At 40.9% G+C, this 20,848-nt stretch overlaps 1 protein-coding gene across 1 annotated transcript in view; it reads right to left on the bottom strand.

The window, feature by feature from the left end:
• Positions 1–3,977: 3,977 nt before the first annotated feature.
• The window catches only part of C6 (complement C6), a 94,479-nt gene continuing 77,608 nt past the window's right edge, over positions 3,978–20,848 (bottom strand). The window contains exons 15-18 of the mRNA XM_040757751.1: positions 20,532–20,720; positions 13,676–13,769; positions 10,164–10,405; positions 3,978–4,674 (exon numbers count right to left, since the gene is read on the bottom strand). Coding sequence (XP_040613685.1) covers positions 4,493–4,674; positions 10,164–10,405; positions 13,676–13,769; positions 20,532–20,720 — 707 coding nt within the window. The 3' untranslated portion in view covers positions 3,978–4,492. The remainder of the gene's footprint in view (positions 4,675–10,163; positions 10,406–13,675; positions 13,770–20,531; positions 20,721–20,848) is intronic.

Raw genomic sequence — 20,848 nt, 5'->3', positions numbered from 1 at the left:
CTTTTGCACAAGGTTTCTACCTGCTCCCAAAATGTTTAAGTATACCATTTTACTTTAGCTGTTAAGTTCATCCGTAATATCTGCATGATTATAAACCTAACTCTTGTGACCTAGAAAGAATTTAGGATATGCTTAGAAATGAATAATATAAGTAGGCTTGCAAATTTGGTTGAAAACTTTAAAACATCCCTCCTACTAATAAGTCCAGAACAGGAAGGTCTGTACTATCCAAGCTATCAATCTGTATACACAACAGAATTAACTATCTGTTTTCACAAGAAGAAGGCAAAAAATGAGTTTTCATGTCCAGTTAAAAAATGCATGCAATTTGGATAAAATATAGCAAAAAAACTAGATCAGAAAAACAGAGGAAAATAAAACTCACTCTACAGTTTTTAATACAATTTTTTTCCAGTCATTATTCTTCCTACCATTATTTTATTTTATTTTATTTTTGTTGTTTTTGAGAAGAGGTCTTATGGGGTCCATCCAGATTGGTCTCAAACTTACTATATAACTGAGGCTGACATTGAACCTCCAATCCTCCTGTGTTCATCTTCCAAGTGATGGGATTACAGGTATGTAGCACAATGCCTGACTGAGAGCCATTTATATATATCCAGAAAATTCAGTCTTGTTTTTTAAGTTTTTACCATGCTTATTAAAATCATTAAAAAAGTGTCGGTGACCTCATACTTTGTTTTTCATCTGCAGTGACCGTAATTTATTATTGGATATTTAAGGTGTGTCATTGTTTGCTATTATAAATAGTGTTGTGATAAACATCCTTCTATATAAATCTCTGTGAGTATGACTTTCAGTGTACCATCTGTCCCCTGGAGCCCCTTGATTAGTGACATCTACCTTCACTAACTGACAGTGGACATGTGGAGCTAAAACTCTGCAGCCAGAACTTGTCAAGAAGACAAATAGGGAAGCAGTGGCCTGTCTCACATGCATAAATAGACTGGGTACAACTATGATTTTGCAAGGCATTTGTTTCCTTAGAAGTAGGATGCCTAATTGATTCCAATGGCAGTGCATTCCAAAAGAACAAAGGTGACCTTAGGGGACACCAGCCATTTGGAATCCAATTAATGGAGTTGTGGGGCAGATTGGCACCCAAGGCCAATTAGAATCATCACACTCCATCAGCATCTCACTGAGGACAGGGATGAGGTGTAGCTTGTGACTGACCCTTTGGAACCAACAAAGAAGCTCAACCTTCAAAGGTAAGCAGCACTGAGTATTGTGGAAGTCTTTTGTAGAAAGGGGGAAAATCCACTTACGATGTTGTGATCTTTACTAAAGAGTGAAAGAAGAACCCTTCAGTTACACTGAAACATCATGTCACTAGACCACTGGAATTTTAAGATCACATTTCCACAACATCCCGGAACTTTGACAAAATCATACAATCCTTTAAACGGAGGAGTTCAGTTATTTTGTCAGCATGTCAGAATCAACAAAATCAAAATCTATATTTAAAAAACCTTATTTAATTATCAGCCACCCAGGCAATACCAGAGAGATGCTCACAACTCATCTTCATTAGCCTTGGAGGATAAACCTCTTACTTTAGTATAGAATTTATTGATTCTTCTAGGACAGAGTTGGAGATTCCCAATCTAAATTCCAGGTATTTAATATGCTCTGGTGCTGCTGCTCTCAGCTTCGTGATGATAATTTTATTACCCGCTCTTAACACCAATTGTACTAAATTGCTGTATTAATATTAATATCAAAGTGTGAAGAATTCAACTGGCAAATGGTATGCAAATTAGCCTAATGCAGACTTTAATGGGTTAGTGCACCAAAAAGTTCTTTGAGAAGAAAGTAAGTGAAGAGGTAAAAGATCAACTAATCATCATTAAAAGGGAAGATTGTTATAAGGAAAAGAAAAACACTTTCAAGCAAGTGTGACTTGTTTTCAGTTAAGAGAATGTTATTGCTGGCGTGACCTTTGATTATCCTATGAACAGCAAACAGGACACTTTGAAAAGATTTGCCCTATCTTTAACGATCCCTACACATGTTGGAGTCAGCATTTACTGGAAGAAGAGATGGACAGGGTTGTGTGGTGATGGAGGCAGTCATGCATTCTTAAATCCAAAATGTTGGAAGCTAGAGGAGGTAAGGAAAGATGTCAGATTTTCAAAGTGAACTGTTCCTTAAGACATCATACTTTAGAGTGCTAGTCTGTAGAACTGTCAGAGAATAGGTGCTTGTTGGTTCTGCAAACCAGTTTGTAGCCCTTGGTTTTGACAGCTCCCACTTTCACTATCTTCTGTCAAATTTATTCCTGCTCCCACTAATATAAGTCTGGAAAAGATCACATAGATTTCTAATCAGTTTTTGTTTTTCAAAGTTAGTTCGGCTTTGGTCTTCTGTCTCATAGCTGATGTTCATTTTATAATGTAACTTCACTTGCGGTCACTGCCTGCCTCTCCTCTTCTTTGATCAGAACCACAATACTTGGCAACTTTCCAGTCCTTTGTGCCTTGGGACTGAGGTACAGAAGGGTTGTTCCTGTCTTACCCCTAGACACATGACTTCACTATTCTCTCCCTCTTTCTCTGAGTGCTGGGCCGTTCTTCTAAGCATCTTTCAGCACTAGACAGGAAGTGCTCTCAGATCATGGAAGGGGGAGGTGTTTCAAAGTGGACCAGCACCTTCAGGACCCTCTTAGAAACCTCATCACCATCGCAGTTCTGACATTCCATGGCAGGCAGCAAGTCCTTACTATTAGGTCACAGAGAAGTGGCTTCCCAAAGTGGCAGTGCTGATGGCAACGGCTCTGCCCCACCTGAGCTTGGTTTTTCAAGGAAACAGAAACCCAAGTCTGAATCCTCCTGTTGACAACAGCTGTCAGTCAGCACTTGAATGCTTCTGACCACAAGGGCAGCATCTCCACTGTCTGAGTCAAACTCCCCTCCCACATAGCGCTCGCCCCTATATAACCAATGCGTGCATGCAGCCTGCTGCTGTTCTCTACCTTCCAAGGCAGTTGGGCAGTTTTCTTTTTTTTATTAAAACTGTTCTATCCATGAAGAATGGCTGTGTTTGTTGAATTTTTACTGTGCATGGCCATAATTATAATTGTGTCTGTCTCCATGGTGGCTAATGACTCCATGGTGTCTTTGGTTATGTGGCTGCTGCTGCTGGTGGTGGTGGTTGTGGTGGTGGTGGTGGTATTTTTTAGCATCCTTTTCACCCAGGAGGGTGGAGGAAGCTAGAACTCCTACTCTGCACACTGCATGCATATGTCTGCAGGACCATCACTCTCCCCAGCTGGGTACCTTTTCCTTCTGAGATCTGTTTCTTAGGGAAGGGTTAAGGGACTCACAAGAGAGCTGGGTGGAACAGAGTTACATCAGCTTTGAAGAAAGTTTCTTGACTCTTGCTGGTGGCCTCTCTTTGGCATGCAGTCCTGTTTAATGCATCTTACTCTTCAGTTGTCTCAGGAATGCTGAAGGCAGGAGGTGCGTTCAGCCTTCACCACTCTCAATGCCTGAATCGGGTGGGTGGCTTGAATGGAGGAGGGTGAATCCTAGGGAGAAGGCCCACTCAACTCTAATGACACCAGAAACATATATTTTTCTCAGGGTTTTTCCTTCTTCATTTTTCTCAGTTTATATCACAAGGTTTTTAGATGTTGTCAACGTTTTAGATGTTGTCAAATGGAGGAAGGTCTGAATTTAACATGCAAAGTTCTGTATGATTTCTGCCAGGTGCTTGTGGCTCATGGCCTCCATCCCTGAAGCAGGACCCCCCCCCCCCGAGTTTGAGATGTAGGAAAGCAGCATCTACACATCCACTTGTGAGGTGAGTAAGAAGTAAGAGACATCAACTATGAAAACAGGGTCAGCTGTGGTTTTCTTAAAATGTGATCCCCTGATGGTTGCCAACAGTACTACCAAGGACGCGTACCAGTACTTTCTGCATTGTGGAAACTGAGAAATTATTTGGGAAATGAATACACGAAGGTTGGGTGTTTAGAATGTGTATTGTGGAGTCCGAAGCTTTCTGCTTATTCGTGCATTGAAAAACGTTACAGGTTTTGTTGTTTTTAATTGTGAGGACAGCGTTTATCACAGGCCTCAGAGGTCCTTAGAAATCCCAGTGTATTCTGTGCAGTGAAGGATGATTTAGCAGATTGATTTGGATGTTTCAACTCAGAAGTAAGACACAGGACAACAAATGCCAGAATTAGATGGGGGTGATCAAATGGCCAATTGGTGGGAGGGTAATGATATAAAGACCACACAAAAGAATTTTTTTCCAGTCATTTATGGCCATGCCAGTTTTCTCTTCATATAATGCTTTTAAAAATTATTTTTAAGGTTATCATACAAAGTAATGGGTTTTTATCATGGCCTACCTGGACATATGTGTCATTATACTTTGTTTGCATCCGTTCACTTCCTGTCCTTGTGGCCATCCCTGCTTTTGGAGGCATTGCTTTTGAACAGTAAATTCATTTATCATTGTGCTAATCTAAACACCTCCCAGGGTTCAGTATTTCCACCTTCCTGTTTGCACACCTCACGGCTCCCACCGTACAGATGTTTACTGTTTTCCCGTGTGTTGAGGATCCCATTTTGACACAGTAGAGTTGGTTTCCATCCTTGGAACACTGTGGGGGTAACAGGCAGATGCACTTGGAAGTGTGGGCTGCAATGAAAGAGATAGTGTGAGTCATCTCAGACAGTCCATTGTGGCTTGGCTTTACTTAAGCCTTTTCCACTGAGCTCCTTTCTGGCAATGAAGAGAAAGCTGAAGCTAGGGTGACATTCCTAAGGGCCCAACAGCTGCTGGATGGCGAGATGAGAATTTGAGACAGCAGAGTGCCTTCCAAAACTAGTAAGATTCCAGAACTGGTCCATTGCTGACCCCTTCTGTGCCCCATGACCTACATTCAGTCAGGATTTGAGCTGTGTCTCTCACTCACTCTATTAAGCCATTAATACAAGGTTTGTGCGCCAAACACTTTACACACTTTATTGGTTCCTTACAACTCTATGACCATCCTGTACCAGTTCTACAGATGATCAAACTGAACTCAGAGTTTGCCTCTCATCAAACAGTTAGTAAATGGAAGGGGCAAGTATTTTGATGAATGACCCCCATGCTCATCTTATATAACTCAATGTCATATTTACTCATTTCACACTAGAACACTACTTGGTTGTACTTGTGCTCTGTATTTTTAATAAGCAGTTAATTTGGGTAATTCTCCTGTGAGAGTCAGTTTTGGAGGTACCTAATCACTGCATACTTCATACAATCTTGTCTCCATGAAATCATCTTCCCTTCTAATGTGCTCGAATGTGTGTGTGTGTGTGTGTGTGTGTGTGTGTGTGTGTGTGTGTGTGTGTAGATGACAGAGGTTGCCATCAGGGATCTTCCTGGATTGCTTGCTATCTACCTTATCTTACAGAGGCAGAGTGTCTTGTTGAACTTGGAACTTGCCCATTTTAGCTGGTCTGCAGCCAACTGGAGAAGGTAAGGGTAATGGGAAAACCTCCTTCATTGTCAGAGGGATGGAGTTGGAGAAATCCAAGGGATTCTTCCACCTTGCCTAAGAAAACTAGTTCCCTCAGTTCTGGGAAAGCTGGTGTCACCATTCTTTTTTTGTGTGTGTCATTATGACTTACATAAACCAAACCTAAGGGTCACTCCCGCCATGTCTAGCAAGGAATCTGTCAACACTCAGTACTCACACTTATGAAATCCAGGTCGGAAGACTAGTCTCTCTCTCTCTTACAGTGCTTATCACACTGCTTTGCGTTAAAATAAGCCAGGCTTGAATTGTTTAATGTAAGTTCTCCAGGGACTGTGAACAGTCTGAGGAGAACAAAGAGTCCCTTATGTTAAGCCCCCTCAGCAGACTATTCAGGAACTTCCATAGGTGGGATGCTAAATGGGTTTTTGCTGAATGACTTTCTCCTTCTTGTTGGCTGGTTTGTTGGTAGTGGTATTTTTGTAATTCAGAAAGAACATTTAATATCCATAAAAACAGGTCCCCTAAGGGAGCCATTTCTCTTCTAAGTTCTGAAAAGAGAACATCTTGCTTCTTTGAGATTCCACTTTAGACTCTTTAATTTTTTTATGATTTCATTTTAAATAGGGAAGGAAATGAGTAGCAAAGAGCCCAGTGCAATCATGAATATAGTTTAAGCAAAATGGACTTCAATTCACCTTAAAAATACTAGAACTACAACTTGCGGTGAGTGGGTTGGGTATAAAATGCGTCTCTAAATTCTCTTTCTTTGTAAATGCATTTGTTCATACTATTTGATGGTGCTATTCCCCATGTTATTCACTGTGATGCGGACATTGGATCATGAGTTAAAGACTGACTGAGACAGAATTGGCTAAATTCTGATTGCATTTGAGGCCTAATCCACAGGAGGTATTTTATGCCTGGTACTCTTAAGACTGGTTAAAAGTCCATAGCTAGGAAGGTCATAGGATCTAGGAGCTGTGTGTGTGTGTGTGTGTGTGTGTGTGTGTGTGTGTGTGTGTGCGTGTGTGTGTGATGTTAAGTGGACATATTGCCAAACTGCCTTCTAAGTATTTTCGTTTATACCCGTAGATTAGTGCTACTCTCAGTGGTTTCCAAGAAGCCTCTTTTGCCATGGGCAGTCAGTCAATGCGGAGACTAATCGCCGGTTAGTGTGCTGAGAATAAGAAACTGTTGCATTCTCAGCCCTCAATAGGGCATTTATATTGCCCCACCCCACCCAGGAACATCAAAGGGGAGAGGATGGAAAGGGCATGAGAACTGGAGGATGGGAGGAGTACTGTGAAATGCTGCTGTCTGGGAACAATGTGGCCATTGCACTCGTGAACCCAGGGCAGCCGTGGGTAACTGCATAAAACCCGCACGAAGCAAGTCGGTGAAAAGGGAGAGGGGACCACGAGATAAGGAGTTATTGGTGATTGACGCCTCTTGGGGGAAAGGGAATCATTCTTCTTCTTGGGTGTGGCTGTTGCTGGGCTGCCATGTGCAAGCGGATGGGCCCACAGCCGTGCAGAGCCAGTGACTGTACTCAGTGGGCTATGGAGGGTGAGGAGGAGGAGGAGAAGGAGAGATGGAGGCAGGAGGGGGAAGTACTCGGAGCACAGCTAAGGGGACTGGGAGAGGGAAGTTTGACTTGGATATGGTGAAGAGACACTGTACTCATGTACAAAGTTATCAAAAATGAATAGAAATATAAAAAACTGTCTGAGGCTGATCATTTTTTTAAAGAAAAAGATGCTTTGAGTTGCTTGACTATGTACAGAACCAAAATTTTTCTTTTAATTATATAAGCAATTATATTATTATTATTATATATAATAATAGCTTTATTACTCCCAAAATATTCTATTAGTTTCAGCAATACTAACAAAGCATTCAAGCTTTTAATATTTCTTTTAAAAATGAATTTGTGTTAGTAGAGTTGGTGGGTACTAGATGAAGCAGATATTTCGTGAAGGGACTCTAGTAAAGCAGATATCTATGGAGTTGTATTGCAGCAATTATTTTCAACTCACACAGATTTGAAAAGAATGATTTATGGAAAAATAGTAAAACAAAATCTTTCTAAAGGAATAATTCTGCAAAGACCTTTCTCATTGCAAGGAAGAAAGCAAGATAATGATAACATCTCCCTAATCTCACCTTACGCAGTAAAGCCAGAGGCCATCTTAAAAAACATCACTCAGGGATTTTGGGAGAGAATCTCATGCTTTAACCCAGCCTGGTCTAGAAATCACCTTGTTGCCCCGATTGGTCTTGAAACTCATCAAATACTCCTGCATTAGACTTAGGATTGCAGGTTTGAGTTCCCATGCCTGGTTCTCTCTTTATTTCTGATAATAATATCCATGTATTACAATGCTCAGTGACAATGGCTGTGCTTACATATAGAAAGGGTTCTGCATAACATTTGCAGTTCTTTTCTACCACAAAACACTCTTTCTGTGAGGCGTGTCAGATGGTGAAAGTTATCAGCCAAACATCTAAAATATGGATCCTAGAGGCTTTATCTATAAAAGAGTTTATGGTGATTAGCGCTGGTGGTGTATGAAGCAGGCCCATGTTTTCTGTCTCTTATGTGGACTTGCCCTGTTCAGAAGTGGCCCAGAGGATAAAGACTTGGGTATTTTATTCTCCTGAGTGAGGTCTAAACCAGATGACCTGTGCTGTGTGAAGCCAGGTCTTCCCTCCTTTATGGGTACATCTTGTGGCCTGCCAAGGAAGATGATTTTTATTAGTTCTAAACTGATCAGAAAGAGTGTGGACTTGAGTAGGACATTTTCTTCTTCTCTCAGATCTGGGATTCTTCTTTCAGGTCTGGGACCTGAAAACTATGCAAGTTTCAGAGACATTTCTTGAAAATTTGTCATAAGGGCAATCTAGATGCCTGTTTGAGTTCTGTTAAACCCCAATCTCTAACCATTTTTTGTAAATTACATGAAACTGCCCGTTTCAGGGGCAGATGTTATCTTGGAAGTCTCTTCTTTCTCTTAGCTCACACAGGTGATGTCAACAGCAATCCACTTAAGGAGAGCGGTAATGAAATGCCATACCTTAAGGATAAATTGGCAGGTTACAATGGAGTAACAACTTCAAGATTTGATGAGGGTATCAGCAGCTGAGCAGCATGTGTGGTAAAGTGGAACATATTATCATAAGAATATTTCTAGAAAGTAGGTTAATGCATTGTATCAGTTAACATCTTATACTTAAAAAATAATATTTAGGGAGAGAATTTCGGAGGATTTTTGGGGAAGAGGAAGAATATGATAAAAGTATATAGTAAAGAATTGTCAATGTATAAATAAAAACATTAAATATTATTTACCCATAAGTTTCATTTTCTAAGGCACATGTTAAAGAATAATTTTAGATTAACAGAACCCTTTGTGATAAATTTATCTGTCATTGCACTGTTTATAATGCCAACAAATCAGGGAAAAGTTTAATTAAACATTGGATAAATAAATCATGGTTAATATTTGCACAGACTTTTGTGGACATAAAAAATTATGTGACAATAATATCAGGACACAGAAAAAGTTATATTTACATCATGCTATATTAAATGAACACATCAATTTATAACATATCTTACATTCCCACTTTATCTTTTATGTATGTGTATTTCATGTAGGGAAACATCTGGGATGTGTGAGGCACCAGGGACAATTTTGTAATGGATTTGGAGTGTCTTTATAAATAGTGATCCAAATGAGAATGTCAGTACAATATTGGTAGTCCAATTTCAAGCAAATAGTCTTTTCTGAATTATTTATTCCCTAGGCTGTGCTCTGAGAATTAGAAGGAACAGAAATGACACGGTATACATGGGTCATGGAGTTTTTTGTGGAGATCTGGTTGACCTTCTAGGTGAGGTGAAGAAGAGAAGCAGTAGAAGAACAAAGGGGGAAAAACAGTGCAGGAGTCCAGTTGGACCTTGAACTTGGGCTCAGAATGTCTGACTGAATAATGCTGCCAGTCCTGCACAGTCCAAGCCACTAGCAGAGGAATTAAAGAAATTTAAGGAAAACATTTCATCATCTGGTATCCATATTGAAACCTAATCTTATCTAGATAACACAGTTGGCTCAACTGAGTCTACACCAACAGGGAAAAATTAGATAATTCTCATGAAGACTCTTCAACTAGGGTATATCTGGGGCCGCCTGATGCTAGACAGCAGAAACATATTCCTCTTGTTGGAATCTAAGGATAGCATGGGCTACATGAGCATGGGAAGACTGGAAAGATACACACCTGCATTAATAAGGTAGTTATTTTTAATTTGTGGCTAGTTAATATTTTGCCTGTTCCATTTAGATTATTAAAATTTCAATAAAAATAAATTTTGATTAAAGTCAAGTTATTCTAGAAATGTGATGCATAAATGTGGATGAAATATACCATGGCAGCCGGGCGGTGGTGGCGCACACCTTTAATCCCAGCACTCGGGAGGCAGAGGCAGGCGGATCTCTGTGAGTTCGAGGCCGGGCTGGACCGATAGCGTCCAAAACAATACAGAGAAACCCTGCCTCGTAAGAACCAAAAAAAAAAAAAAAAAGGAATATACCATGCCATCTGAGTAGAAATCAATTAAGAACATTTCTAGTATATATTTATGACAACATCTTACCTGAGCATTTTTCCCAGTCATAGCAGGTGTCATATCCACAGGACACTCTCTTTGTGCTATTCAATGCGAGTTGTAGCCTCTCAAGACCCCATTCTAACTGTGAACCTTCTTGGCAAGAACCCGCATGTACAAAATGGAACTGGTTGTTGTTTAAACATTTTTCAGCCAAAAAGTTGCAAGCAGATGAAGTAAAGTGTTGTCCGGATCCCACATCAAATATACAGAGATCTTCTGAGTAATTGCTGTACACAGAAGGAAATCAAGGGTTATATGTGAGGGCAGGAAAAATGTATGATATATAGCCAGTTTCATGACTTGACACTCAAGTTTTCCTCACTAGGGTTTTTTTTATATTTCATTGTCAGTTCTTTTCTTCTAGCCTTGCCCCCCAATTTCATCTTGTATTGTTTCTGAGACTCATCTTTTTTGAATTTCCATCTTAATCTTGGCATCGCTTGCAACTTAATTCATGCTTAAGTATGAACAATTCAGTAACTAAGATTTTCTATGATTAACTCCAACCAACTGTCCTGTTTTATTTTCCCATCCCCAAGTCCCTGATTAATATCTTGCAATTATATCAATCAAATATCTAAACCCTTAAGATTCCTTTTTTGTTGTTTGTTTGTTTTTTTGCTATTACCCATCAGCATTGCGTTCTTTCTGTTTGCTGATATCAAATGTAGTTTTGGCTTACCCTGATCAGTGCAGCCCAGGGTCTGTATCTCCTTGGAACTTTAAATAACTAATCTATTGCTGCTGCACAGTATCTTCATCACATGCTTTAAAATGTGTTTGTGCTGTGCTTCAGAGCATGAGGCTTTAAGTCATTCCTTGGCTCACTCATTTCATCTCCATAGATAAGAAAACACATCCTGCTACTACAATGTAATATGAGATCAGCTTTTCTCTTGGCTGAGAGCACAGATCTGTTTGATTACTTCAAATCTGAGTTCTTCCTGTGGTTATTTCTTCAGAGTTAACAGTCAGTGCACCAGTATGCAAAGCTATTTTCAGAAAGGAGGCCTCATGCCCTAGAGGAAAAGGCTACTTTATCTATTCAGAAGAAATAAGCCATGGGCTAGCCACTCTCAACACCTTCACTCCTTATGAGGAGGAATGCTGGGTAGAGGAAGGGCTGAAAGGTGTAGCACAGTTGTGATGGGCTCTCCAGGGGGAGCATATATGCTTAAGATTTGGTGCTGCACAGACACAGAAGAAGCTTCCTCTGTTAAAAGGACAATGTGAATGCTGCTAGTAGTTTCCAGAGTGCATCTTTTGGTGACAGGACCATTTGTGGAAAAAACTGAGGTGAACAAGGCGAACTGCTTTTGAACTCATTTACATTGTGGGATTTAGAGAAGAAGACCCACTGTGCTCTCCTATAGTGGGACTGAGCATTTCCAAATGTTTGTCCACATTTGCACAGGGAAATCTTGGAACTAATGAGTGTTAAAAGTGACACACTCACACTGGTGCCTAGTCTGTTGACATCTTCTGCAACATGGGTTCTGTTACTTTCTCAGGAACTGAAACTAATTTGACTCTGAGTAAATGAGCAAGATGAAGCAAGAGAAGGGTTTTCCAGGAAAAGATAACTAAACATAACAAGAACGTTTCCACTTGTAGTCTTCCTTGTTGCTCTAGCAAAGTAATCTCAGACCATGAAAAATGTCAAAAGGGAGGAGCCTCTGTCTTCCCTGAACAAACACACCCATGCCTTAGTTATTTTTCTACTGCAGAAATAAAGCACCACGAATAACAACTTATAAATGAAGTTCTTAATTTGGGACTAACTGGTCCAGAGGGCTAGAATCCATGACCACCATGGTGGGGAGCATGGCGTCAGGCAGGCAGACACAGTGCTGGAGCAGTTGCGGAGAGCTTACATCTTGATCCACAAGCAGAGAGACAGATAATTGAGAATGGTATGGGTTTTTGAGTTCACAAAGTCCAAATGCAGTGACAAACGTCCCTCAATAAGACCACATTGTTGCCAGAGATTTGTTTGTATTGTTGCTTCCAGACTGGCAAAGGAGTCAGACCCCGCTTCAAGGCTGGAGGTCTGGAGGGTGAAGTTCACATTCAGCAGGTTATAGTGGACCATAGAGTTTTCTGGCTGACTCAGAGGAAGATAGAGGAACACACAGGAGGAATAAGGAGGGGCCTAAAGAGATGCACAACCTGGTCTATTTGGGAAGGTGGAGAGAGGGCCAGGATTGTTTCTTGGTAGACCTCTTAGGTTTATTCCCTAATATTTAGCTCCTGAATTCGATTTTTTAATAAAACAATAAAAGAAGTTGCAATACCACACCTCCTAACCTTTCCCAAACAGTTCCACAAACTGGAACCAAGTTTTCAAATCTATGAGTCCCTCCATTCAAACCATCACACCCACCATGCTTTCCTCTCTTTCTTTGTGTGTGAAATAGAGAAATAAAGCTTTATCAAGAAAATGATGCTTGGGATTTTTCTTGCATTCAGCTGAGATAGGTCCTTAAAAGTAATAAACATTGTTGGCACCCTTGAATTTGTTCAGTAAAGAAAAGGCAGCAGAGAGAAGACAGTACTCACCTGAGAACATCTAGTTTTTCTTTCTGACCAGCATGAAAGAAATAACCAGCAAGTGTGTAGTGGGGTGTGTGTGTGTATGTGTGTGTGTGTGTGTGTGGTATGTGTGTCTGTGTATGGTATGTGTGGTGTGTGTGTGTATGGTATGTGTGCTGTGGTGTGTGTGCATGTGTGGTGTGTGGTATGTGTGCAGTATGTCTGGTGTGTGGTGTGTATGTGTGTGTGTATGGTATATGTGGTGTGTGTGCAGTATGTCTGGTGTGGTGTGTGTGTGTGTGTGGTATGTGGTGTGTCTGTGTGTGTATGGTGTGTGTGGTGTGTGTGTATGGTATGTGTGCTGTGGTGTGTGTGCCTGTGTGGTGTGTGTGGTATGTGTGCAGTATGTCTGGTGTGGTATGTGCGTGTGTGTATGTGTGTGTGTGTGTGTGTGTGGTATGTGGTGTGTGTGTGTGTGTGTGTGTGTGTGTGTGTGTGGTATAGGGTGTAGTCCATACTCAACACTTTCTTTACTCTAACTTAGTGGAGTTACTACCTTAAACTGTATTCAGTAAGGGAGTGAAGCCTATAACGTAGTAGAGCTTGAGAGTTTTACATGGACAGGAATAATTTTTAACACAAAAGTTAGACCGCTTAAATATATAAAAGCAACACAAACTTCAGGAGCCAGGCTGAGACATAATTTAAAAATCTTGCTCCCAGGAGGCATATTGGAGTTAGGAAAGTGAAGGGGGAAATGGCATAATTATATTTTAACCTAAAAAATAAAAGAACTAATTGAAAAGAGCTTGCTCCCCAATAGGAAAAGATGAATTCAGCTCATATGAGTTTCAGTCATGTGAAAATTAATGTTTTGTATTTGTGTGTCAATGTTGGCTTCTCCATCAGACTGACTGTTAGACTGTTTTCCTCTGTTTGCAGACACACCTCAGGGAGTTTCATACCTGCAGTCTTCTTCTGGAGACATACAAATACACGTGGATCCTGATTGTTTTTGTCCTGGCTGACAAAGGCCCTTTGATTTTGTCAGAGTTTTATCTGAAACAGAAGAGAGGAGGGAGAAGGGTGTCTCGAGGGTTTCAAGTGACAAGCTTACATTCAGGAGAGCTGGCAGGGGGTGAAGGGTTCTCATTTATCTCCCAGGTTAGATCACTAGTCGTGGCTACTCTAAATAACTCACCATGAAATATTCCATCTGAAATGTCCTTTCCAGCTCACCTCCTTTGTTATTTTCCAACCTAAAATTGCTCTTGAGCTCAGAAAAGTAAAACAAAAAAATATAGAAAGGAAGAGAGTTTTGCTCATCTGTCTTTCAGATACTTATGGATCATTTGTGATGCCCTCAGCCCTCTGCTAGGGTCTGAGAACGGACTGAGAAACCTGTGCCTCACATCCTGTACTGTGTGGGGACTGATAGATGGTGATCAAAAAAGCAGCGTTATGCATAGAGAATGGCTAACAATATCAGTGACAGTAAAGAGAAAGCATGCACTTAGAAAAACTGATGTTACCAGGAAGGTTAGGAACTGTGAAGTGTGTGTGTATGTGTGTGTGTGTGTGTGTGTGTGTGTGTGTGTGTGTGTGTGTGTGTGCGCGCGTGTGTCTCGAGGCGAGGATGTGGAGACTCTCAGAAGCAGAAAGAACATCACGCATGAAAATGTTCAAAATGAGACAGTGTGTGACTTTCCTGGAACCGAGAGAATGCCAGTGTGGCTGAGTGCAGAAAAACAAAAGAACAAAATAATATGTTGCCTTTGAAGTGGTACGTGATGGAAATTAAGGTGTCTAATCAGGCCATTCCCCCTTTTATTTTCTAAGCAGCACAACTTTGATGACTTTTAAGCAAGGGAATATGTGACAGCAGCAGGTTTGGATTTTGAAAAAGAGATAGGCTCTGACTTTAGTGGAAAAATAGTTTTGGAGAGGTATAGGTCAAGAGAAGAAGGCTGTGGTACATAATCTATGATGTTATTATAGTGATTCAGGTACAAAAGGGATGGCAATTTAGAACAAGGGTCTGGATGTGAAAAAAAAAAAGAGAAGTAGATGAATTATATGTGTGTATCCAGGCCCAGTCAAAGAGTCTAGTCAAAGAGAAGGAGGAGGGATTATATGAGGGGCAGGGATGTCAAGACCACGATGGGGAAATCTATAGAGACAGCTGAACCAAGCTCAAGGGAACTCACCAACTCTATTTCGACAGCAGTTGTGGAGCTTGCATGGGACCAAGCAGGGCCTTCTGCATGTGGGCAACAGTAGTATGGCTTGCTCTGTTTGGAGGAGGGTTCTGGCAGTGGGACCAGGATCTGTTCCTGGTGCATGAGCTGGCATTTTGGAACCCATTCCCTATGGTAGGATGACACACTCAGCCTTGACACACCAGGGAGAGGCTTGCTGCTGCATCGACTTAATGTGCCAGGTTTTGTTAACTCCCCAGGGAGGCTTTACCCTTTTGGAGGGGTGGATAGGGTTAGGTTGGGAGTAGGTGGGGGGAAGAGCAGGGTGGGAGGGGGGGGGAACTGTGGTTGGTATGTAAGATAAGAAAATAGCCTGGCGGTGGTGGCGCACGCCTTTAATCCCAGCACTCGGGAGGCAGAGGCAAGTGGATCTCTGTGAGTTCGAGGCAGGGCTGGACCAATAGCCTCCAAAACAATACAGAAAAACCCTGTCTCGTTAAAACCAAAAAAAAGAAAGAAAATAAAGTAAAAAATTAAAAACGTGGCAAACTAGAATGAAGTAGGTAAACTCTCTCTCTCTCTCTCTCTCTCTCTCTCTGTATGTGTGTGTTAAAATAAATTCTGTCAATATTGTGGTAAGTTATGATGGCACTCAGGCTTAATTATTAGTGTCTAAGGGCAAAGGAGTTAAAACTGGGCTGCTTTAACCCACAGAAACAGTTGACCTGAACAAGGGGGAGCTCTTGGACCCCAGATTTCTGGCTGTGTTGAAAGCATGGGACTGACCCAGCCTCCCTGAAGGTGGGTGTCAGTGAGGAGGCCTAGGTAAACTATGGGGCCTTGGGTAGTATTTATCCCAGGTGTACAAATAGACTTTGACTGCCCATGCCACAATAAGGGATGCTCTCTCAGCCAGGACTCTTGGGGGAGGTCCTAGGCCTTGCCCTGGATGAAATGACAGTCATTGGAGATCCACCATAGAGGGCCTCACCTTCCTTGGGGATAGGAGTGGAGATTGGGTAGGGAACTGGAGGACCTGGTGGAGAGGGCAGGGAAGGAGGGGAAGGAGAGGGAGCTGGGATTGACATGTGAAACAAGCTTGTTTCTAATTTAAATTAAAAAAGAAAAGAAAAAAAGAGAAGAGGCACTGGGTTTTTTTCTGAAAGGGAAAGTATCAGAGGATGGTTGATTTCAGGCATGGAAAGATGACAAATCCGAACTCTTTCCGCCCATGTTGAGTTTGTAGTACTCTTAGGCTAACCAGATAAATAGACTTAGAGGGGTCTGGTTATCCCTATTCAGAGTTCATAGAAAAATCTGTGTTAAGGATTAAATTTATCAAGTCTGTGAGGAAATTGTTAAGCATGCAGATATGACTAAGATTACCCAGTACAAGAGTCCATCATGAGGTGGTGGACAAACCTTAGTCTAAGAAGACTAATGTTTAATGTTCTTGCAGGAACCTGTGAAAAACAAGGCAACAGCTAGGGAGGTAGGAAACTAATGTGGAGAAAGTCAAGACAGTTGAAACCTGCTGGAAGTCTGAAGAAGGCAAGAATAAACATAACATCTTTGAGATCTAGCATTGTGGGTGTTAACTATGAGAATCTTGCAGTTTGGTGTGTGTGTGTGTGTGTGTGTGTGTGTGTGTGTGTGTGTGTGTATAGGGGTGGGAGTGGGGGGTTAATAACTTGAAAGTCCATTTTTTCATGCAGGATGAATGTAGCTGTTGATTCATTTATATATTCTATGCACTTGGATTCTATGGTTAACTAAAAAGGAAAGAAGGAAGGGAAGGAGGAAAAGAGTGAGGGGAAGTTGGAAGGAGTAGAGATATCAATGAAGATAGAGGAAGGAAACAACAGTGGTTTGGTTCTTTGATTAATTTAGAGGGAAGTTTGTTAGCAATTCAGGAGAAAGGTGACAGTAATTGGACCAAGGTACCAGACACAGAACTGGAGAGAATTAGATATGTAGACTTTTTATCTCATGTGCATAAAGTAGTCTAACAGTGAATTTGTAAATGAAAGTAGGGGTAATTCTTTAAAAAGGCAACATGGATTTAGGAGACTGTGTACTGATCTTGGCTGGGAAGCGTAAGGAAAGATTCCAAAAGAAACATGCTTGAACTAGGATGAAGAATTGAATAGAGTCTACATGGAGGAAGGGACCTAAAGTGGGCAGTTGATACTTGGGGTATATTCTCTGTAAGGAAAATCCTTGGTTAGTGTTGTTCCAGAGGGATGTCTAGAATAGCTACATTAGACCTAAAGCTGACAACCCAACCGTGTCGGATGAGCCAAACTTTCCTGAACTGGGTCTGATTCATCTGCATCCACAGGACCAGAATGCCTTTGTGAACAAGTTAACTGTTGAGAGAGTAAGTAAGCAGCCACATGCAGATATATTCTTTAAATTACATAGCAGAACATGGGATCTGGCTCACAGTTTCTTACTCAGCCTATTGTGCACAAGATTTGATGAAATGAGGTTTTTGTTAGAGACCCATCTGAGTACTGAAAACAACCATGGGATTTTCCCAGATAATTCTACTTTCTAATATTATCTTCTTTTGGAGCCTTCACTCCATCTGGTAAAATGTGGCCAAGAACCTAGACAACCTTGGAGAAATGTGATTAGTAGCATGGATGTCAGAAGAGATGAGTGAGGTGGGCTGCAGCTATGCAGATTTGCACTGACATGGATAAGTTACCACTGTTTCTTATAGAATTGCTCTTCTATGCCCTTGTCACACAGGTGGCAGGGAGGTCCAAGCCTCCATTGCTTGCAGTGAGAAGTCAACTTTCAAGTCATGTGGAACACCATCTTATCACTGTCAGTCTGAAGTGCTCAGTGATCACACACGAGCTTTTCATCATCTCTGATTTCTGATTTTTCAGGAGGAAGCTGTTGCTGGAATAGACTAAGTCAGAGGCCACACTCAGTAACATAAAGGGGATACTTCATCATGCTGAGAGATGAAGGACATTCTGAGCTGTTGTCTAAAAGGTTGGTCCTCAAAGGGAGGAAGAAAACAACTATGGAGGAAAGTAGTGGCCATCACCTTGTTTCTTCATGGTGAAAACACCCTTTTACATGGAAAGAGCCAAGAGTCAGTTTTGGCCAAGCAACAGCCTGAAAGTGTCTTCACTTTTACTATTCCATATATTTTCCTTTCTTTGACTATGGTCTTTCTGTTACTGTCATGGTAGACAAAATATATAGGATATTTTATTTCCTTTATCTAGATGTGAGACATCTCATCTCTTTGTCTCCTTGTAATTTAAATTTCCAAAGACAGAGTTGGGTGTGTACATAAGTATGTATGCATACACATCTGCATCTTAGCTTTGGAATCCTGAAATGTCCAAGCCTATCTCTTCTTCTGATGCTCATACTGCTTATCAATAATATGCTCAAGAGCCTGTGATGACACAACATTCCCCTGAAGTTCTAACCAGTTCCCACAGCATCTCTCAAACCTCAGGTTAGTTGAAAGGTTAACTTTCTCCTCTTCCCTCAAATACTGTGAAAGCCCAGAAGAGTACAAAGGAACAGGACAGAAGGCATACAGGGAGTTAGGAGAGCTGATGAATAAGCTTAGTCTAATGTTCCCTCTGTGTGTTTCTGTTCTTTTCAAAAGCAAAATTAGCTTAATATCTTATCTCAGATGCATCCTCAAGAATTCTGATTAAAAGTGAGACATGACTCAAAGGCACAGATACCACATGATTTCTCTCATAAGAAGAGATCTAAGAGGAAGGGTGTGGGTACAAAGGAGGGTAATGGCCAGATGAAAAACAAATAATAATGTGGTTTCTCTCATGTTTAGATTCACCTACGTCTATGAATATGTATTACATATGTGACATGGAAGCAGACTGAGCAATATAAGGGAAGAGGAAGGTGACCACAAGAAGTAGAGAGGAGAGAGAGCATGGAGGTAGGGAAATGGGGAAAAATAAGAGCCAGAAACAACAATGCACATAAATGAAAAGATCATAATGAAAGCCATTATTTTGGAAATAAATAGAATAAGTCACTTTAAGGAAAGCTTACAAGCTTAAGGCTAGGGGCATGCTCAGTTGGTAGAGAGCTTGCCGCACAAACTTGAGGACCTGAGTTTGGATCCCCGGCATGCCTATAAAGAGCTGAATGTGGCAGGGTCTTCTGAATTCACTGGGGAAGTGGAGATGGGCAGAGTCCTGGAACTCTCTGGCCAGTGAGCCTAACCAAGTAGATGGGCTACAGGTTTAATGAGAGCCCCTTTTAGAAGAAAACAAAGTGGAATGTGACCGAGGAAATCATCCATATCAACCTCTGACTTACACATATGTTAGCACACATGTGCATATATACCCACTCACAAACATGCATGCATGTACTCTCTCTCTCTCTCTCTCTCTCTCTCTCTCTCTCTCTCTCTCTCTCCAAAAAGTAGATGTTTGAAAAAAACCAGGTATCCTTGTTATTATATAAGTTGATTCAACATGCAAACTGTCAAAATAATTAAAAGTAGACTTATTTTTAAGACAAAGTCTTTAAATAGTTAAACAATAGTGGCTTTCAAAACCCATTTTTAAATAAGTTATGGATGAGACCATTAGAAAGATTTAGGGAAATCTGAAGATTCAGTTGTGTTCTCTTGTAAGTTGTTTCAAATATATTTCTATATTTTTTTTCTCTTCAAAACAATTGTTCTCAGCTCCAGGGATACAGGATTTGACAGGGAGGATTATTAAAATTTTATATTGACTAAATAAATCCTTTTTTTTTTTTGGTTTTTCAAGACAGGGTTTCTCTGTATTGTTTTGGAGGCTGTCCTGGAACTCGCTCTGTAGACCAGGCTGGCCTCGAACTCACAGAGATTAGCCTGCCTCTGTCTCCCGAGCGCAGGGATTAAAGGCATGTGCCACCAACACCTGGCTTGACTAAAAACTTTTAAAATTGATATATAAAGTGTGTTTCTATTCTTGGTGTTTCATCTGACATTTTAGTACATGCAAAAATTACTGTTCTATTCAAAGTTAACAGATCTGTTTCTTCATAGTAAAAATATTCAAAATCCTCTCTAGCTGGGAGCATTTTAAACAAACACCAGACACTGATTTCTTTCTGTTTCAGTAACATCAATATCAGGAAGATGGGTCTTGGGTAGTTAATTATAAAAAAATGTCACCAATCACTGAAAGACATTGTTGAGAGAAGGTGACAGAGATAAGAGATACAGATGATGAACTAAAAGCCACTAGGAAATTTCAGATATAGGTAATTAATACAATGCCTAATTATGTGTTACCCACTTTTTATTGTCTCTGTGTGAACAAAACCTTTCAGTTGTTATCAATTAATTCAGATCTTGTTAGATGACAGAACTTACACTCCTTGGACTGTCTGTAAATGACAAAAGTTTTTTATTGGAAAGGGAAATTGAGCTCACTCTCTAAAACGTAAAGACATTTACTTGGCTAGTAAGGTGTTATCTCATCTTCAACACGGGGTGAAATGCATGTCCCCTTTCATCCTAAAATCCACTTGAGAAGCATCAATGCTGTGGATGCTGAATTTCTCATCCTGAGGAGCCAAAGCTTATGAGAATCCCAAGTCACGAGTTGCTGCTCACCTTTTTCACAGGTCAGTGAATCTGAGATGGGAGGTGTCCAGGAGTCTCCCTCGCATGTGTACCTTGATGGCCCAGAAACAACAGAGCCTTTGGGGCACGTCAGCTGAATGGATTCACCAATCTTATACACTCTCTGAAATGGGGAGATTGTCAGGACATCCTGAACAACTGGCTTGAGGCACTCCGTCCCTGCAGGGAGAGAAATATCTTAAATGTGTTTAGTGGAGCAGAAGAGTCCACAAGTGTAGGCAGATGATTCGTGACCAAAGAGGCAGTGCTGGTGAGTTTTCCTGTGTTTGTTCAGCTGTGGCACCTCC

This window comes from Mesocricetus auratus, unplaced genomic scaffold (genome assembly GCF_017639785.1).
Source record: "Mesocricetus auratus isolate SY011 unplaced genomic scaffold, BCM_Maur_2.0 Super-Scaffold_100015, whole genome shotgun sequence".
Classification (NCBI taxonomy): Eukaryota; Metazoa; Chordata; class Mammalia; order Rodentia; family Cricetidae; genus Mesocricetus; species Mesocricetus auratus.
The sequence above is the reverse complement of the archived record's forward strand: the minus strand, read 5'-3'. Positions and strand labels throughout refer to the sequence as shown.